This window comes from Lepidochelys kempii, chromosome 4 (assembly GCF_965140285.1).
Source record: "Lepidochelys kempii isolate rLepKem1 chromosome 4, rLepKem1.hap1, whole genome shotgun sequence".
NCBI classification, from domain to species: Eukaryota; Metazoa; Chordata; order Testudines; family Cheloniidae; genus Lepidochelys; species Lepidochelys kempii.
The window spans coordinates 85923963-85943521 of record NC_136383.1 but is presented as its reverse complement, the minus strand read 5'-3'; the positions used below and the strand labels follow the sequence as shown (position 1 = coordinate 85943521).

The window sequence follows — 19559 nt, the reverse complement described above, 5'->3', positions numbered from 1 at the left end:
ACAATGTTAAATGAATCCAATTTCCCATAAGATTTAGTGTAAATGTGGGAGGTTCCAAGGTTCCAAGGAAAATTTTTGGGGCAGACAAAAGGCATTATATACTGTACAGTACTGTACTATACTGTGGTTGGAAGTGTTCCTGGCTTACCCCACATGGGCACAGCCCGCTGCAGGCAAGGACACTAGGAAGCACCTTCGCAGCAGCTTACCCAGAGAAGAACAGGTGCCGACTTTGTGAGGGGATGCTCCAGGCCCACCTCTTCCCGTTCCTGCTCCACTCCAGGCCCACCTCTTCCCACCCCCACTCCACCTCTTCTCTGGAGCATGCCACATCCCTGCTCCTTCCCCCACCCCCACCCCCCAAGTCTGAAGCTGCTGTTTGGCGGTGGGGGAAGCGCTGGGAGGGAGGGGGAGGAGGCGGAGAAGATGAACTTGTGCAATGCTCCCTTGTAAAGTCGCTGCTCTTCCACAAAATCTTACATGCAGTGGACAGAGCAGGTAGCCAAATGACGTTATAAGGGAGCATTGCACAACTTTAAATGAGCATGTTCCCAAATTGAGCAGCGACATAACTTTGAAACAACGTTAAGCAGGAAGACGTTAAGTGAGGAGTTACTGTATTGCTTTTGCCATGTGGTTCAGAAGCTGAGCAAGTAGTAGGTAGCTATCTGCTGACTACCTAAGCAGTTCTTACTTTTCATGCAACATCAAAGGAAGCCACTTGACAATTTATACCCAGCTGTTATCTATTAATGGCCTCCTTATTGTGCTTGGCTAGGGAAACCTATTCTTCACTATAAACAATGGGTGGGGAGTCAAGATGCAGAGCAAGAGTATTAAATGAAATTTAATACAGATAAATGTAAAGTTATACATCTAAGAACAAGAACTGCAGGCCATACCTACAGAATGGAGGACTGTATCCTGAGAAGCAATGACTCTGAAAAGGATTTAAGGGCCATAGTGGGCAAGCAACTTAATATGAGCTCCCAGCTGATGTTGTGGCAAAAAGAGACTAATATGATCCTTAGAGGTATAAACAGGAGAGCAGTTTGCAGGGAGGTGATTTAGTTCTTTATACAGCATTAGCAAGACAGATATTGGAAAATTACATCTAGCACTGGGTGTCCACATTTTTTAAAAAAAAAAAAAGATGTTGAAAAATTGGAGATGGGACAGAAAAGAGCCACAAAAATTATTAGAGAGCTGAAGAAAATGCCTTATAAAGAGAGTCTTAAAATAAACAGATTGAGCTGTTTGTCAAAAAGTAAACTGAGAAGTGACTTGATCACACCATATAGATAACTTCACAGGGAGAAAATACCAGAAACTAAAAAGATCTAGCAGAAAAAGCCATAATAAAAAAAATGGCTGGAAGCTGAAGCCAAACAAAATCAAATTAGAAATTTTAACAGTAAGGATGATTAACTATTGGACCAAACTATCAAGGGAAGTGGTGGATTCTCCATTGCTTGATGTTTTCAGATCAAGACTGGATGTCTTTCTGCAAGGTTGTGTCAGTCAAATACGAGGTATTGGGCTCAATACAGGGTAACTAGATGAAATTCTATGGCCAGTGATATACAGACTAGATGATCAAATGTTCCCTTCTGGCCATAAGTGCTATTAATCTATGGCCCTGCAGCTGTTTGAACCCTTCTGAAGTAAGCTTTTTTTTCTCAGATACATACCATTTCCTCAAAATGCATCTCTTTGCACTGCTGTCATTTCAGCCAGTTGGCTACCTAAGCATTAATGTGTCAAACTATTCATGCAGGGGGAAAGCAGCCATCAAGCTGCCTCTGGCAGCATCAAGGCATTTAAAACTATGCTACTGAAGGGTTGAAGGACAAGGAGGTAGTACTTAGCCCCAGGGCTTCTATGCAAAGGGTCTCCATTGATTCCAGTATAGCCCATGCAGATTTTAGAGGTATCTGCGGGTTTTGGAGGCCAAACTCAGCCTTCCTGTGCTATGATGGAAGAAAGAGCAAGAAGCTCAATAAGTACAAGCTTATAAAGTTTTAGTCCCCAAGTTACTACTGTCTAAGGGACCCTGAACCCTATATTATATCAATTTTATGACCCTGCTCCCATTGAAGACATTAGGAGTTTTGGTTGGAGTTCAGTGAGAGCAAGTTAGAGTCTGAGTTCTTTGAATTATTTTATTTGGGATACTGCCATTTTGGAGTACCCAACTTAAGATGAACACCCATTCTATGAAAATCAAGCTCCTTTAGTATTTCTCAAGTTGGGAACCGAGAAATAGAAGCACTTTGCAATCCTAGTCACTTTTGAAAATTTAGGCCAAGGCTCTTAACATGTCTCATAATAAGACATTTTCTGTCCACATTATTTAGACATCCCTCTTCTAATGAATTGTCCCACAAATGGCCACATGAAGCAAAAATATATAACTACACATAACTCAGCTTTCAGTACCATTAGACACAGAAAACTCTAATTATATTGCATGCTGAAAACAGCATCTGAGTTAATATATTGCATGTAAGCAATCTAACTAAAAAGCTTTTTGGCCTCTTTGCCAGTACTGTTACTGACTTAAAATTCAGCTGATGAACTAGAACTACCTACATTAAAAATAAATAGTGCCAGAGTGGACAATTTTTAATTGGCTGGCCATTCAATGTGCATTTAATGTGGCTGGAAAATTTAGGGGGTTTTGAACCTTGCAAGTTATATTTTGGCTTCAAAGGATTCACTAAACTAGTTTAAGATCATGAATGTTTTTCTCCCTCCCCCCCATCAGGATCAACTGAATTTTTAAAAATATGTTCCTGGCTACTGAGAATCTCATGCTATCACTGAAGCCAGGCAAACACCTCCCACACCCCCTTCAGTGAGATATATAGCTTGCACCTGTGACAGTTATTTATTTTTCATCTGTTTTTTTCCTTTCTCTATCCCTTCTATTTTCTCTATTCCCTAAGTGAATGTGAACCCACTGAAAGTCACTCTCAAACCTACTATTTATTTGTATTACCATAGTGCCAAGGAGCTCCAGTCATGACCAGGACCCATTGTGCTAAGCACTGTACAAACACATGGTGTACACATGGTTTCTAAATTAGGCAAAAAACAGTTTGTTAATCTCTAATATTTAATGCACATTCCCATGGAGAAAATGGATGGTGTTCATTTCTTCCTATTAATATACGTGGCTTGAGTTAGTAAACATTTACAGAAATAATTTCTAGGTTTGGGCAGAGAATCTCAAAAAGTTAATCATATCAGTCGTTTTAAATCTGCACTTTGCTTTTCTGGATAAATACCAAAAGAAAACAATGTTCCTTTCCTTTGGAATTATGGTTTCTAAGAAGTATATTCAGCTTTGTGTCTGTGGGCCATAGAAACTCCACAACTCTTCTTGGGTTATACAGTCAGTGAACTGTTTGACACAAAATCCACATTGCTCAGGGATGGTCACAGAATACCTACCTTGCTCTTGTCTTTTGGTGTAGGCTCCTGATATTCTAATAACCCAACAGGATATCAGTCAAGGATTTGGGAATGACTTTAGACCCTATTGTAGAATCACACACACAGGTGAAAGCATTCACAAATCTAAGGCTGTCTGTCTAGATGACCTGCCTGGAGACAGATTAGCCAGCCAGTCTAATAATTCAGGACTGAGCTGAGGACTTGGAGAAGAGCAGGAAGCCAGAGAACTGAGGTGTATGCTAGCTTCAAAGCAAGGTTCACTGCTGTCCAGTTTGCCTCTCCAGGATCACGGAGCTCTGTAGTGTGAGGCACCGGGAGCCAGGGACAGAAGAACATTGAGAGAAATCAGATGGCTTTTCTTGGTGTAAATCAAAATGTTTGACAAATATAGAAATTATGAAAACTATTTTTCTGTTGGATTTTAAAATTGCCAGCACGCCCTGTGTTTGAATAGTGGTGATGTGTGTATGTTTATGTAGATCAGAGTTTGTGATCTGTGGTGACTATTTAACAAGAGGTACCTCTTCCACTGCTGAAAAAAATAAAAACAAAAACCAGCAAGCCTGTCAGGGCTAAATTTCAAAACCAATTTAGTAACTATTTTATCCAAATAATGTCACCAAAAATCCAATTGTACTCTGAACAGTAACTGATCCTAAATTCCATCACTGAACTTTGGAACACAGGGATCTCATTCCTGCTTTAATGAAAAGTTAACTACAGCGTCACTACAGATGACTTCAGGATACTTAGGAAGTTCATCCCTGTCATGAATTTGTGAAAGTGGGTTCTACTTAGCCAGGATCCTGGGTTATGCTTCCAATTAGACAAGATAGGATACAGAATTATAGGTCACCTAAAAGAACCTAGGAGATTATAAAAATGTGGAGTTACTTCCAATAGAGGAGAAAATATTTCTTACAAAAAATACCCAGACTCTAGTCTGTAAGTTGGACACAGGCTATCAAAGCCTGGTTTAATATCTGCAACCACAGAAGGAAAATATACCAGCCTGTTCTTGAAAGAAAAAAAAAAAAAACACAGCAGCTCACATTTTAAACCACCTATTGAATCACACTTAAGTAGCCAAAGGAGGCAGAGAGCTCATGATAATGAGCCACTTATAAAGAAAGAAATGTTTCTCTGTTGAACATGTCAAGTCTGATTTAGAGCTAAACACATTCTAAGGCTTTCTGCAGTGTCTGTAACTCTGCATAACCCCCCAGATCATTACCACTGGTTTAAGCAAATCTCCTAGGTCAAAGAAAGATAATTTTGAGCTGCAGAGCATCTTCTGCTGCACAAGGGAAAAATGTATATGAAAGGGTGCAGACTCAATGCACTATCCCTTATGGGATAAACGGTCTCACAGAAGGAATAGGGAGTATGGCCTTTAAAATGCAGTGGCCATGTATGTATACAGAATTTTGGCCCAACCTCATGTATCCATGTCCACAACAGTAGCATTCATTGTTGCCATCTCTCCCACCCTATGTAGTCAGAGAGTGCAAACCCAAGTGAGTGGCCATGTACTACTGATTTCCCAGTTTATGACTATGCACTTCTCCTCAGCTCTGTAAGGGGACCATTAGAGTTTCTGCAGTGTTTTACTCTGTGACCCACCAGTTACAAAAGGGAGTATTCTGGCTGTTGTAACTCCTCCATACTATTGTCATGCCAGCGGTGGGAGAATGAGATACACCATGTATGCTTTGAACCCCCTCTCTTACATCCTTGCTTTCTTGGCACTGGTATTTCTTCTCCTGTACTCTCCTCCACACCATGCATTACAAAGAAAAATCTGAGCCTGTGTGTTCACCCTACTTCATATGTCTTTGCACAAAAATCATAAGCTAATAATTTTTGAGCATTCTGAATTGTCAAATTTGAAAGTGTATTCTTCATTTTTTTTCTTGCAAAAGGGACATTTATAACTTGTATTTAAAATGGAAAATTAAATCAGGCAACATTGCAATGGAGTGTTGGAAGAAATTATTCTGCCCCACAGTAAAAGATTAGAAGATTCAATTTGTGTTCTATTTTTTTTCAAGCCACTCAGATACAATGGTACTGTCAAGACACTTTTCATGTGAGAAAATTTGGCTGATAGAAATAAATTCCAATCATCTGCGATTTGGATTTTGTAGCAATATTGATAAGAGTGGTGGGCATAGTGGCATGACTTTTGGCCTGAGACTTTTGGCCTGGATTTCTCTGGTTCGTATGCCTGGGGTGACCAGATGTCCCGATTTTATAGGGACAGTCCCGATTTTTGGATCTTTTTCTTATATAAACTCCTATAGTTATGCCTCATATCCACAGCCCCCTGGTAGTGCTGTAATGGCTATAAAAAGCATAGAGGAGAAACAGAGAGATGGGGTCAACAAGGTAGCAGTGAAATGATTATTACGGTATTCTAACTGCTTAGCTCTGTGTTTTATAGGTATTATGTCAACTCAATGAGTTAAGGGGGGAACTTGAAAGAAGATAATGCAGTGCCCTTACCAATTTTTATAGGGGACTCCTCCCATGCAAAAGGAGCAGCATAGGAAACAGTGCAAAGGTGCTTGACTCATTGGTAGAGCAGGCATGAGTCAACTGCTTGATGGCATATTAATGTAAAGGTAAAACAAGTACCTTGTTTTTGATGCAGGAGAGAAATGCAGGGCGGTGTGATGTAGTCAAAGCAGCAAGCCAAAGCAATGTTCTTAATAAATGTGTTTTGAATTAACTTGAGGAGGGCAAGGTTACATTTCTCAAGACCAGAAAGGAGGATGAAGTAGTCAAGATGGGACATAAGGGCTTGGATGAAGATTTTGGATGGGTAGGTTTAGAGATGTGTAGGAAGGAGTGATAAAAGTTAGAAACTGAGTGGATCGGGGAGGATGGGAGGAATCTAAAGCTTTTCAGTTTCTGACAATACATAAATAGCTTAACAGTTTTTAAAGCCAGAAAGGGCTATTATGATCATTTAGTCGTCCTCCTGCAGAACAAAGACGAAGAATTTCACCCAGCAATTCCTGCATCAAGCTCATATGTTGTTGAGCTAGGGCATATTTTTAAAAAAAGAGAGAGCTATCCAATCTGGATTTAAAGAGACCTCAAGAGATGGAGAAGAAACCATGTCCTTCAGTAAGTTTTTCCAGTGTGGTATGGTAGTTAGATGACAATTTAAGTATTTACCCTATTGGTAAAGGCAATATCAAAGAGTTCATGTAGATGAGAAAGTCCCATTTATAAACCTACCAATCCTGAACATTTCTGCTGAACGTTTCTTTTGAGGTCAATATGTCAACTATAGTTTAAATCAATGGGAGCTAAGGTAGCACATCACTTTGCAGACTGAGACCCTTATTCTGCATTCTTTATTTGGGCAAAAGTTTTACTGTATCAAATTCTGCTCTCATTTGCAATAGTGTAAATTCAGAGTCCCACCAGTGAAGAATTTTCCTCTACTGTACCTGAGATTAAAACTAGTTTCCATGGGAGGTTTGTCTCAATGAGGAATCCCAAATAGGTCTCATAATAATATATAGGACATTTTTTTTAACTGACAGTTTCTCTTTTTCACTACTTCTCTAGGAGAACCACTCACAATTTGAAGTGAAAAAAATGCCTCACCCTTTTTCAATTTTATATGCTTCTTTCCTGGCTCTCTATGGCATTACAAACATAGTGTACATTTTTTCCTATTTCTCTGTCTAGATTTTCATTTCTGTTCCAGCTCTACCTTCTTGGTGCACAATGCAAACCTGATTACATTAACTATAAGTTTTGACTACTGGTATGTGAAATAGCACTTGATCTAACTGTCAATAACATAACTGTATATGAAAAAATATAAATTAGGTACATCACACAAAACAATAGATAAAAACCTCAGATTTCTATTAAGGGAACAACATTTACTTGCAGCTTTATAACCAATACAGAAAGTGTTATTTTTCCCTCATGGCATCTTCAAGAACCTATGTGTTGATTTAAAAGCAGTGCCAGTTTCTATATAACAAGAAATATAAAAGGCTAAATTAATTGAATAATAAATCAGATTTTATTGTGAGAGTTGATCATAATTGTCTAATATAAACATTTACATTTTGCATAAGGATTAATGGATCAGGTTACTTTAATATAGAGGAAAAAATGAAACTTATGACCTAGTGCTAGACAACACTAAATGGCTTAATCTGGTTTTCTTTGAAAGTAAAGCAGTGGATTTGGAAGATATGTACAGTACTGAAGTAAAATTTCTTTTATAAAAAAGATTAATTAATCGTAGCTTATCAAGTCTTATTTGATGTCATTGGTACATGGAATAACAAGTTTTACAATTCCATGTATGTATTTATAACCTTTTCCTCACTGCCTCTTGCTGTCCAGCCCTACATTAGTTTACGTTTTCTGCAGGAAAGAAGATTGTTCAGTGCCATCAGAAAGCATCTTGTGATCATAGAATCATAGAAGGTTAGGGTTGGAAGGGACCTCAGGAGGAAGCTTGAAGCAGGATCAATCCCCAATTTTTGCCCCAGATCCCTAAATGGCCCCCTCAAGGACTGAACTTACAACCCTGGGTTTAGCAGGCCAATGCTCAAACCCCTGAGCTATCCCTCCCCCCAATAAAATGTTTTTATGACCTATTAACTGGGCTGCTAATATTTTCACAGTAGTAGAGTACTCCACGAGTAACTGTACTATGCCTTAGGACTGGTGCCAGAGCCTGAAACCTTTAGAATCATAGAATATCAGGGTTGGAAGGGACTTCAGGAGGTCATCTAGTCCAACCGCCTGCTCAAAGCAAGACCAATCCCCAATTTTTGCCTCAGATCTCTAAATGGCCTCCTCAAGGATTGAACTCACAACCCTGGGTTTAGCAGGCTAATGCTCAAACCACTGAGCTATCCCTCTCCCTCTCCCGCCCCTCCCCATGGAATTGCTTGGTCTTTGTTCTGCAGGAGGACAGCCCCCAATATTGATAATCCATCCAATATTGCACTTATATACTAATGCCTAATGACAGAGTTCTATACTGTGAACATGAGTTAATATGAGACATCATATCTTTCTGCTAAGCAAAACCAAAGATCACACAGGTCATAGGCATACCTTAGACTCTAAGCTATACTCCATATGCTATTATCTGTGTTGTAAGACAGCACCAAAAGCTGTAAGAGGGAAGGAATTTTACATTGTGCTGGATATAAAAGTCATGGACATCACAATGTGTTTATTTCAGAAAACTATTAAAGTGGAAATCCCTAAACTTCAAGAGGAAAAAACAAAAGATGCATTGATAGAGTTGATTGTTCAGTTTTAATTGAGTATTGAGATTCTGTGAACAGACACATCCCTCTGTCAACATAACCTTTTACATTTCTTTTTTGTCCAGTAAAACCTGACGTGTTCTGATATGGGTCAAATACAATCATTCAGTATTAAAGAATAAGGCAAACTGGTGACTATTCGTTAGAACTAGACTGTGTGAATAACATTCACAATGTTGATGAAACATTAAAGCTTATAAAGTGTAAAAGTAGCCTACTCTAAATGCAACAATTTTACGTTGCAAAGGCTGTACACGGGAAAGCGATTAACTGAAATTTCTGGGAATACAAACAGTTAAAGTAGCCAAAAGAAACATAATTGGGGAATATCCATAGATATGCACGTGGCACAGTTATCCTCCTTCTACTGGCTTCAGGAATTTGGCCAATAGCAGTAATGTACCCTAGATAACAGATCCCCAGCTGTCTAAAGAGGAAGCAGATCCCATTTAAGTTAATGGCAATTGCAGGTACTTAGGACCCTTTGGGATCAAACCCCTATTTCCTAAATTCTTTGTGCCAAATCCTGCAGTCCTATTTTACTGATGAAGGACTGAAAAAGAATTGCAGGATTCTGCCTTTAAGACAGAACTGCGTATCTCTTACAAAGTGACTGGATACATGCCATTGTTTGGTTTTAGAGAAGACCGACTTTGAAGTGACAAACTAAAAAAATGACATGGACAGATTTCTCTTCTCTATGAAAAATTAAGGCAGGCTTGATAAAATTCAGAAGAAAGAAATGTTATACATTAAAATAAAATGGCTTTATTCTTAATTATATCAGTTACTATAGACATTTCATTAAATATTTTCTACCAGAAGGTATACAAATAATTTTTTGTACCCAGAATTACAAAAATCTTGCAATTTGGGTCCAACAGACAATATAGTACCACTGCTGCTCATTTTTAAATGTAGATTTTCCTCAACCAATAAAGTATAAAATATGTTTAATATTACTCATAGCTAAAAATTAAATCATTCAACATTATTAAAATTTTAATTTTTAAATATGTTTAATAAAGGTCATTTACCATAATTTAAGAGGCTGAGAAAAATCCATGGGTTCTGGAATTCAGTGGACTTCAATATTTCTCCAGGCTCTTAGGTAACTATATGGAATTCAATATGCTGGAAAAATAGGGTAAAATATACAATTCTGTTAAACTGGAAAAGTTAACAGACTGATTAAAATACATATGCCACAAAATCAGACTCATATGCCCCTCCAGACAAGGAGGCGGTGTTAGGGCTTACATTTAACTGAAACCTAACAATAGCTATACAGTGGGGGTTAGCAATTACTATATTTTGTTTTCTTCTAACAAAACAAAGACTTTAGAACATTGGGTTCTCAAACTGGGGGTTGGGACCCCTTAGGGGGTCGCAAGGTTATTACATGGGGGGTTGCAAACTGTCAGCCTCCAACCCAAACCCCTCTTCACCTCCAGCATTTATAATGGTGTTAAATATATAAAAATGTGTTTTTAATTTATAAGGGGGGTCACGCTCGGAGGCTTGCTATGTGAAAGGGGTCACCAGTACAAAAGTTTGAGAGCCATTGCTTTAGAGTCTATTACCAGATCACTGAAAGACAAATTCCCATTTGTAAAAATACAAAGGGACCCTCACCTGTGTTCCTGAGATCACTGTTTTACTTTAGGTTAGTTCAATGCTTCAAACAATAAATGAATGAATACATCGTTATAGTGCATTGTATTTTTTAATTGAGAAATATGTGGCAAGTCCTAGAAAAAAATTTCAAGGAGAAAATAGTGTTCTAGGTATTTCTGACTAGAATACTTATCGCATCGTATTTGAAAATATTTATTTCATTTGATTCTTGGAGACCATTTTTTTTTAAATGCAAGCAATGATGTAGTTTTGATAGAGTAGTCCACAGTCCACTATGAATCTGCTCCTGCATTCCTTGTCCACCTAAATTTCCAGTTGAAGTCAATGGGAATTTTAGAAGCGCAAAGAATAAAGGTCCAAAATTCATATATGGCTATATGCATATTCCATATATACACAGGTGATTTTGAGGTGCGCTAAACTGCTTTTTCCAAATAACTTGCAAACTCATATCAATACCTTTTTTTGAAAAATGAGATAAAGATGCAACTTGCCCCAAAACATGTGCCAATAAAGGGTGATACTATCAGCTAACTACACACGCAGGCAGGGATTTTCATCCCTTTTGAACATGGGACCACCCCCTTCCCACAGCTTTTCATGACACCATAAATTACTGTTCAGAGTCAGACCTTAAAATCCATTATTATAAATTCATAGAGTTTAAGGCCAGAAGGAAGCATTGTATTATCTTCTCTGATCTCCTGTATATCAGAAGCCATTAAATTTCCTCCATTTACTCCTGTAGTGAGCCCAATAACTTGTGTATTCACTAAAGTATAATTTATGTTTGACTACAGCATATCTTCTAGAAAGGCATCTAGTCTTGATTTGAAGACTCCAAGAGAATCCACCACTTCCCTTGACTGTTTGCTCCTAATTTCTCATTTGAATTTTTCTGGCTTTTGCCTTTCTCCGCAAGATTAAAGAGCCTGTTATTATTTAGCCCTGGTATTTCCTCCTTTAAGAACGGAGGTTCTTAAACACTGTAATCAAGTCACCTCTCAATCTTTGTTGATAAACTAAACAGATTGAGCTCTTGAAATCTCTCACTATAAGGCATTTTCTACATCCCTCAAATCTTTTCCGTGGCTCTTTTCTGCACCAACTCCCAGTCTACAGCATCCTTTATAAATGTTGACACCAGAACTGTATGCAATATACAAGTATTGGTCTCACAAAGGTAAAATACCGAAGACACTCCTATTTTGACCCTTACTTTTGAGGAAGCCTGTTCTTACAGTGAAGGGAGACCACCAATAGTGGTAACATTTTCAACATTATTTACTATTGAAATATCTGTTAGATGTACAATACATGATGGGATATGGCATGATATAAAAAGATTGACACATTTAGAATGACTTTCACAGCTCACTGATGGTATCACCACTACCAAATAGTGTGATCATCCTAAAGTAATGCAAAAATCCCTTTATGCCACATCCCCATGTAGTGAATTATTTGTGTAGATGGTGTATGATGGTTTACATATGCCATTTTTACACAAATTAAGACATGAAGTTGGTTAGATTCCAAGTACCTTTAAAAGATGCTACATTTGTAGAAAGATTCATACGGTTTCCCATAATCAAAGGGAAGCTCTTAAACATTAAATGCTAGACTTTCAATGCTATTTGTGCATTGCTGCATGCACAGCTCCCATCAACAAAAACTGTTGGTGTAATTCCTCAAATATAACCCCAGATATGTCTCTCTACCATGGATGGATTCACTCGCTCAACCATAGGGGGAAAATAGATCAATAAAATCTCCTCTAGTCTATGCATTGCAACTTATAAGTGAGCGTACACAAAGAGAGAACATTTTCTATGACATGGCTGGAAATGCCTTGACACTGTCCCTTATATCATGATTAAACTTACATATTATTGCCCTCAAGTGCAAGCAATGAAGTGTCGTAAAATACAAAGCTGCTTGGTTTTCAGAGGAGAAGATAATAGTGAGGAATATGCCCTCCAGCTGTGTATAGCTCTTTGTCCTGCTCTGCAAATAGGGGCTTAGCCATCTCTACACCACCATCTGAGGCAGGGTGTTGAACAATGGAAGGGGATAAGGTATGCCTGAAGTGGGGATAAATATTATTCCCCTCCAGAGCTTATGAAGAGAAAATCCAGCTTGGGACTTTCTTTTCTCTTCAGCAGAGCCCCTTCTGTGGTATGGATCCCCATTTAAGGAAAGATCTGTGGTAACAAGTAGCTCTATGCTACAGAACATCAGTGCCAGGGCAACAAGCTGCAGTTGTCTCCTCCCGCCCCCTCTCCCCACCCCAAAAAAAAAAAAAAAAGCAAAAACAAACCTGCAGGAACTATGGAAGCCTCCTTGGGTATGTCTATACTGCATACTAAGCTTAGATGCTGACTCATGTATGAGCTACAGCCCCTTCTGTCCACACACAAATCAGTTTGACTAGTGCCAGCAAGCACTCAGAATCCTGGTTCTAGGATCCTAGTAGGGGTTGGATCAGAACTCAAGTTCTGCTATGAGTTGGGTCCAAGCCCTGCCATTTTTCAGTGTTGATGCAGCTCAAGCTACAGACTCAAGTCACAATGTCTGCATAGTGCATGCAGTAGGGATGCTTTACCACAGCTGAGAGACCCTGGTCCAGCAATTACAAGTCAGGTTTAAAATGCAGTGGGGACACTCAATAGGGGCTTGTAAACATCAAGTCCACAAGCCTGGATCCCACAGACCTGGGTTTACAATAGTGGGTAGTCATCCGCTACAAGACCTGCAATGTTTAGGGACAGCTTCTATATCCTTTCCTGCAGTGGACAGACCCTGCCCCAGAACAAAATTATTTTTTGGAAGGAAGGGTGATCTCAATCATTCCTTAAGGAGATTAACTTCCACAGGTATTACCGAGGGAAGGGGAGTCCTGGCCCAGTATTAGGAAGGTCTTACAATTTTTTGTTACTTGTCATTTGTTGTTTTGCTCATGACTACGCAATGCCCTTTGTCGGACAGTTACAGTAATTAGGTCCATATACTGCCCTCATTCCACATGATGAACTTCCATTGTCATTAATGACAGTTCTGTATACAGAATAAAAGGGGAATAGACAGTTATAAGGCCACACTAAAATGGCAAATGCAAAGTGCATAATTCCAATTCTGCTTCTCCCATCCACATGTATTAATATTCCTTCCACTCTAAGCATGTATGCAGTTTATATCCACTGGTTTATCTTATATTGTTACAAAACAAAACAGTTAAAAATACAAAAAAAAAACCCAAACCCTCAGACATAGGTTCAACACAAATAGCAAGGGCTACAAACTGACCATCAAACTATAAATGGACATGAATTGCAAAACTAAAATGGCAAAAAAGCCAAGGGAATCATCTGGTGATATGAAACCATAATAGTGGCTTACAATGGACAAAATAGTCAAGTGCAAAATAAAGATTATAAAAGAGGGACAATAGGAAGAGAAATAATATCTTGTACTGCACCCCAGCCTGCTTCTCTTTTCATCCATGTAGACTGTAAGCTCTTCAAGGTAGGATCCTCTCTTCTAACATGCTTGTAAAGCGCCTAGCCCGGAATAATTTCCCCCTTATATGTGAGCATGGAGCAGAGACCCTCTCTGAATCTTGCCCTCCATATAAGGTGGGATGGGAGGCAGTTGTCGCTCCCAACAACAAATGCTAAATCCCTTAAAAAATTAGTACAAATCATGCTGCATTAACTTTTAAGATCAACAGCTGACTGAAGAAATCCTGGATAGTACACTGGCAGAAGCCAAGGAAAGAAGCTAGCAGTCCAGAAGCCAACTTGGCGATGCATAGTCTTCATTGTGGATGGCTTTGTCAATCCAGGAAATCCAAGATCCACTGGAATTGAAGACCAGATATTCTGCTGCTTCTGTAGGGAGAGGAAACCCATTCCATAGATGGAAGAATTGAAGAAACTCCCTGAAGGAGATCTTGTGGTATTTCCTGGCTCTATCAGTTCTCTTCCCCAATGGTATTTCCATGGGATGGAGCAATCAGTCCAAGTAATAACAATTAGCAACGGTCTTTTGGTTTGGCTTTTCAGTTAGGCCAACATCAGGTTTGAGACTGTAAGCCCACAGATAAAACTACAGGTTTCTTAAAGTATGTACATTCTAAATCACACCTACAAATCAGGCTGTTTATTACCCTTTTTTGAGGCTTCAAAGAATAACTAAAAACATCTTGTTTCCACAGGGTGTTCAAAAGTTCTGATCCACCCCCTACCAGGATCCTAGAACCTGGATCCTGAATGCTTGCTGGCACTTTTCTTTAGGAAGATAAAAACTGACCAAGAGATCAGTGATACCTTTTCAGTAATCCTTATTGCCCTGGTTCAGAAATGCCTTCTCCACAGATCTATATGTACATTACCCTGAATAATGAAATTGATCATGACATATCTGAGGCAATGAGTTTATTTTATTATTATTTATTTATTATGGTGCATTGAAAACAAAGAACAAGTGCAGATGATTATTTGCTGCATCTCCTAGGCTGTTTGGGTTTCTTCAAACACAAAAGGAAAATACATTTAAAGCCTACAACAGTCAAATAAATTCCTCAGATTTATTCCTCAGCAGACCCTTGCCAAAATTGTTGGCACTTTGTCAAAAATACTCATGATGCAGAGTACAGCTCCTGAAAGCACCTACATGATTTCATTAACATCAATATATTTTTCCCTTCCCACTTTAGCCTTGGCCATTTTAAATGTTAGAAGCCTATCAGCTCTGATAATGTAGAGCACACAAATGGGAAAATGAGTCTGCCTATGACTTAACCACACATGCCAAAGCCAATGTACATGGTGAAGCTGCCATTTACCTTTTCTTTCTTCAATGAGTCATTGCAATCACCTATGAGACACCTCAAAACTAGAATAGGAAACCGGCAATAATGATTGGTCTCTTTGCAAAGGAGTGAAAGAGGAGGGATGTCCCTTGTGCCCTTTCTTCCACTCCATAGAATATCAGGGTTGGAAGGGACCTCAGGAGGTCATCTAGTCCAACCCCCTGCTCAAAGGAGGACCGATCCCTGACTAAATCATCCCAGCCAGGGCTTTGTCAAGCCTGACCTTAAAAACTGCTAGGGAAGGAGATTCCACCACCTCCCTAGGTAACGCATTCCATCATCCCTTGTTCTTCCTCCTCCCAGGGACTAGAGACAAAGACCTCATGGGGTATACTGAAAAACAAAGGCTGTAATGTATGCAAACCACATCCCCAAGTGCATATTTTTTAGCATATACTGATTGACTTCTCTCAGTATTTAAAATTAAGTTGCCTTTAGGCAGCCAAGGCTCTTTCAGGAGCCACTAATGATATTATTAACTTTAAGTACTGAAATTCTGTTAGTATCACCTGATTTATCTGTGGTGCACAGTACTGGGCTCTCATTCTTAGTCCTGGCTTATGAAAAGTTACAACTTTGGGGTTTTCTTTTGTTTGTTTTTCAGATGAAGGCTTCAATGAAAGCAAACTGTGCTTTGAACTTCTGTCACAGCTTGTACATGTGGGATTCATTACAATTTCCAAGTAGTACTTTTTTCTTGAAAATAGAAGGGTTGTTTTCAATTGACTCCTCAGTAGTTTAAAATAGACATATGCAAGAAATACACGAGGGCAGACAACTTATTTGTGGATTCCTTCCCCCCCTCCCAAAAATAGTGCATTTTTATTACAGCATACAGACCCTAAGCAATATGAGCAGAAGATGTCTTGTTTAATGAAAATGGGACTCGTGTGTTATACACTGGGCTCAATTTTGATTCTGTATGATCACTTACACCAGTATAAAAGAACATTAGCTCTATTGAAGTCTGTGTTACATGGGTGTGAAATTGGACCCAGTTCAGCTTTCATTCATTTTTATCGCTCACTGGGCTCAATAAAGAGTTGTACAAATGAAGCTGAATTGGGACTATTGTGGGTGATGCCCTCCGTTTATAAAGGAGATAAGCAGGATATCCTTGGTATAGTCCACAGGCTCCTCTTCAGACTAATCAATATTTTTTAGCTGCTTCTGAGCATTGTGTTTAGGGCATAAATCTCTAATACTGGAGTGGGAGGAGATAGGGTCTTTAGAAGGTGTAGTCTCGTTTACTTGCAGCTCACACTATTTTAGAAGACTGTATTTGATTAAAATAGTAGTAAACGTTATTGCTGCTGACAGCAGAAGTAATTGTTGTGGGAAGAAATAATGGATTGTTCAAAAAGTTGGTTTTCTTGCTCTATTTTTACAGTTTAAGGTTACATTTCTAATCTGATTTTGTGTACAGATGAATTCTCTCTCACTGCAAAAAGCTCTCTCTCTACATTTTCTGGTGTCAAATACAAAAAAGCTCATGCCCAGTTGTGGAAATGTAAGGGGATTGGGGCTGTTTATGAGGCAGGAATAGGTATCTCATTTTCTCATGTACAACATGTTGCGTTTATAATGAAACTTTCCAGTTCTTTTGTAGGTTACAAAGGATTAGAAGAACATAAATAAGTAATTCTAGACCACTAGATTTAAAATAAACATATCTACCAATTAGAAAAATACAACTACTCTAAACTTCTGAAACAAGCAGGCAGTTATATGTATGCCCATCATCTGCCTTATGCCATACTCTTAGGGATAATTTGTGGTAATGTACTAAATGATGCACAACTGACAGCCTGGCTGAGATGTACAGAACTGGAGAAAAAGGAGCAAAGGTACATTTAGTTCAACTTTATGATGCCCTCAATCTGTAGAGCCAGATGGGGGTTAGCCCAGCCCCCAGTATAAGATGAAAAACTCTCAAGACTTATGCTCAGTTACCCCTGGCCCCAAAAGGCCATTTTGACAGATGGGGATCACCACAGTGTAGGGACACTCCAGCCACATCCCCTATGTCGGGGGCAGGGAGAAGAGTTACTGTGGGAGCCACTATTATGGTTTCATATCACCAGATGATTCCCTGATACAGAAGGAACACTTAGGTGGTTGGTTAAACTGCTCTGCATCACTGGAACACACCAGAGGATCAAGCCCAATAAGTTTAACTTACAAGCTGAGGGGGCACAAAAGCCCAAAAGCCAACAACCGAACCATGTAAGATAGCATAATGGATTCGGAGTTATTTTTATGTTATATAAGTTGTTTTTTCACTGTACTGTCTCCCTTCTGCTTCATCATTTTCCACACTCATTGACTTCAGCTTCAACAGCTCATGTGAATATGGGGAATGTGGTCTCATGGCTACATAAAGAACTCCTTGCAATTTAATAAAAAAATCGCAAAAATCTCTATAGTTTAAAATTTAAATTGTATTATTTTTACACACTAAATCATAGATATAGTTTCAGAATGATGGCATTTGAGCTGAATTTTTATTTTAAATAAAATATGAAGCGCCATAGAAAGGCAGAAAAGAAAAATAAATAAATAGATTTAAGAACAGATTTAAGCTATCAGCTCTACTGATGGCAGAGAGATCCATCTCTGAAATTGCTAGCCTCTGTTACTTCTGCTCGCTGTTTATTAAAAGTTGTGGTAACAAAAAAAGCAATTTGGCATTAGACGGTAGAGAATGGTATATCTGTTTAGTAGAAGAGGATTGGCTGTGGCTAAGACGATATCCAGTAGAATACAGAAGAGTGAATGCTAAGGGAGAGAGCCCAATCCAATGACCTCAGTGGGAACTTGGAGTGCACAGAGAATGCAGGACTGGGCCCAAAACATAGAACAGAAAGTAATGCATATAGCGTATCAGCTCAGTGGTAATACGTTACTTAATTCTTACACTATCATAACACCACCAGAGATAATTATATTTGGTAATAGCAAACATAATTTGACTTTGGGGAGTCTCTGATTCTTCTCCTTCAGTCACCTTTCTATACCACAAAAGAATTCTACAGAATAAATTTGAGAGACTTCTATAGATCTTCCTAATAGTGACTTCAGTTCTGTACCCCATATTGTGAAAAATAAACTAACCTTTTCTCATCATTAACACACATACTCCTCTTCTTATCAATAAAAATAGTAATATTAGTGCAAAGCGCTGACAACTGAGCATATTGTATTTAATAAGCGTTACTAAAAATCTATACTAATGCAATCACTGCTTCATCTGTCAATAATTACGGTGTCTCAATGCCATCCTCATGAGAGAGAAAAAATGAAGTGTCAGCATGATTTATAGTCTGGCTGACTAGAAGACCAACTTGTTATAGTTACTTTGTCTGAAGCTCAGTTTATGATTTGCTATGTTTTTTAAATGCCATGTTCCACTTTGAGCCACTCAGATGATCCTTCAGACTTTAAAACTTTAGATTCCACTTGCCTGTTCTAAAGCTGTGTGTGTCTATTACAAAACACTAGTGGTGTAATTCTGATGCAACCACATATGCCCTCACCTACATTTCAGTCAATATACTCTATAATCCCAGAGACATCATGAGCTCGACTTCAGTTCAGTTCTCCTAGGCCCTAACTCCTTGCTCTGTTCATTATGCTGCTGTTTACTGCCTCATAGCCACTATTCATTGATCAAGGCCCAGAAAAGTTCAATAGGACAGACAGCACCTTGGAAAAGAGTGCCTTTTGTATTATGACTGTCAGCTGTATGATGGAAATTTTACCATGGGACACAGTGACACTGCTCATATTCCCATAATTCTATTAGGCAACAGTGCAAGTAGTCTCGGTAGACTGAATAGTTGACATATTTACATGAACAGCGAATATTATCTGCCTCATCTAAATTAATACTGAATGAAATAGGGAGCTTAACTAGTCAGAGGTCTGTGCTGGGCAAATAGATCATTTTCCAATCACATATTCACTTGTGCCTCATAATGAGTTGAGGGGACAAGAAAGCAAGCTGTAAGATCATCTCTAAAAATAGCACCAAAATTCCCTGAAAACAAAAATGGTTTACAGAAAGGAGAAGGCTGATGCTAGTACTGGGAATATAGGAGACACCGGTTGGCTTGTTGCTCTTGTTTCAAAAATGGTACTATTTTCGCACTTTTTCATGAAAAATCAAATAAAACACACTGAAATAGGCTGCATTAAGTGGGAACATGAGTCTACATGAGAGATTTCTTTTTATATCTGTCTGACTGCTGAATTCATTGGGAAATGGC

General features: G+C 38.7%; 1 protein-coding gene across 3 annotated transcripts in view; it reads right to left on the bottom strand.

The window, feature by feature from the left end:
• Positions 1-19559, bottom strand: part of SGCZ (sarcoglycan zeta) — an 840425-nt gene that overhangs the window by 810832 nt on the left and 10034 nt on the right. The window contains exon 2 of one of the 3 annotated variants that reach the window (XM_073341950.2): positions 9818-9914. The exons of the other annotated variants lie outside the window; for them this stretch is intronic. Coding sequence (XP_073198051.1) covers positions 9818-9820 — 3 coding nt within the window. The 5' untranslated portion in view covers positions 9821-9914. The remainder of the gene's footprint in view (positions 1-9817; positions 9915-19559) is intronic. 3 annotated transcript variants of the gene reach the window in all.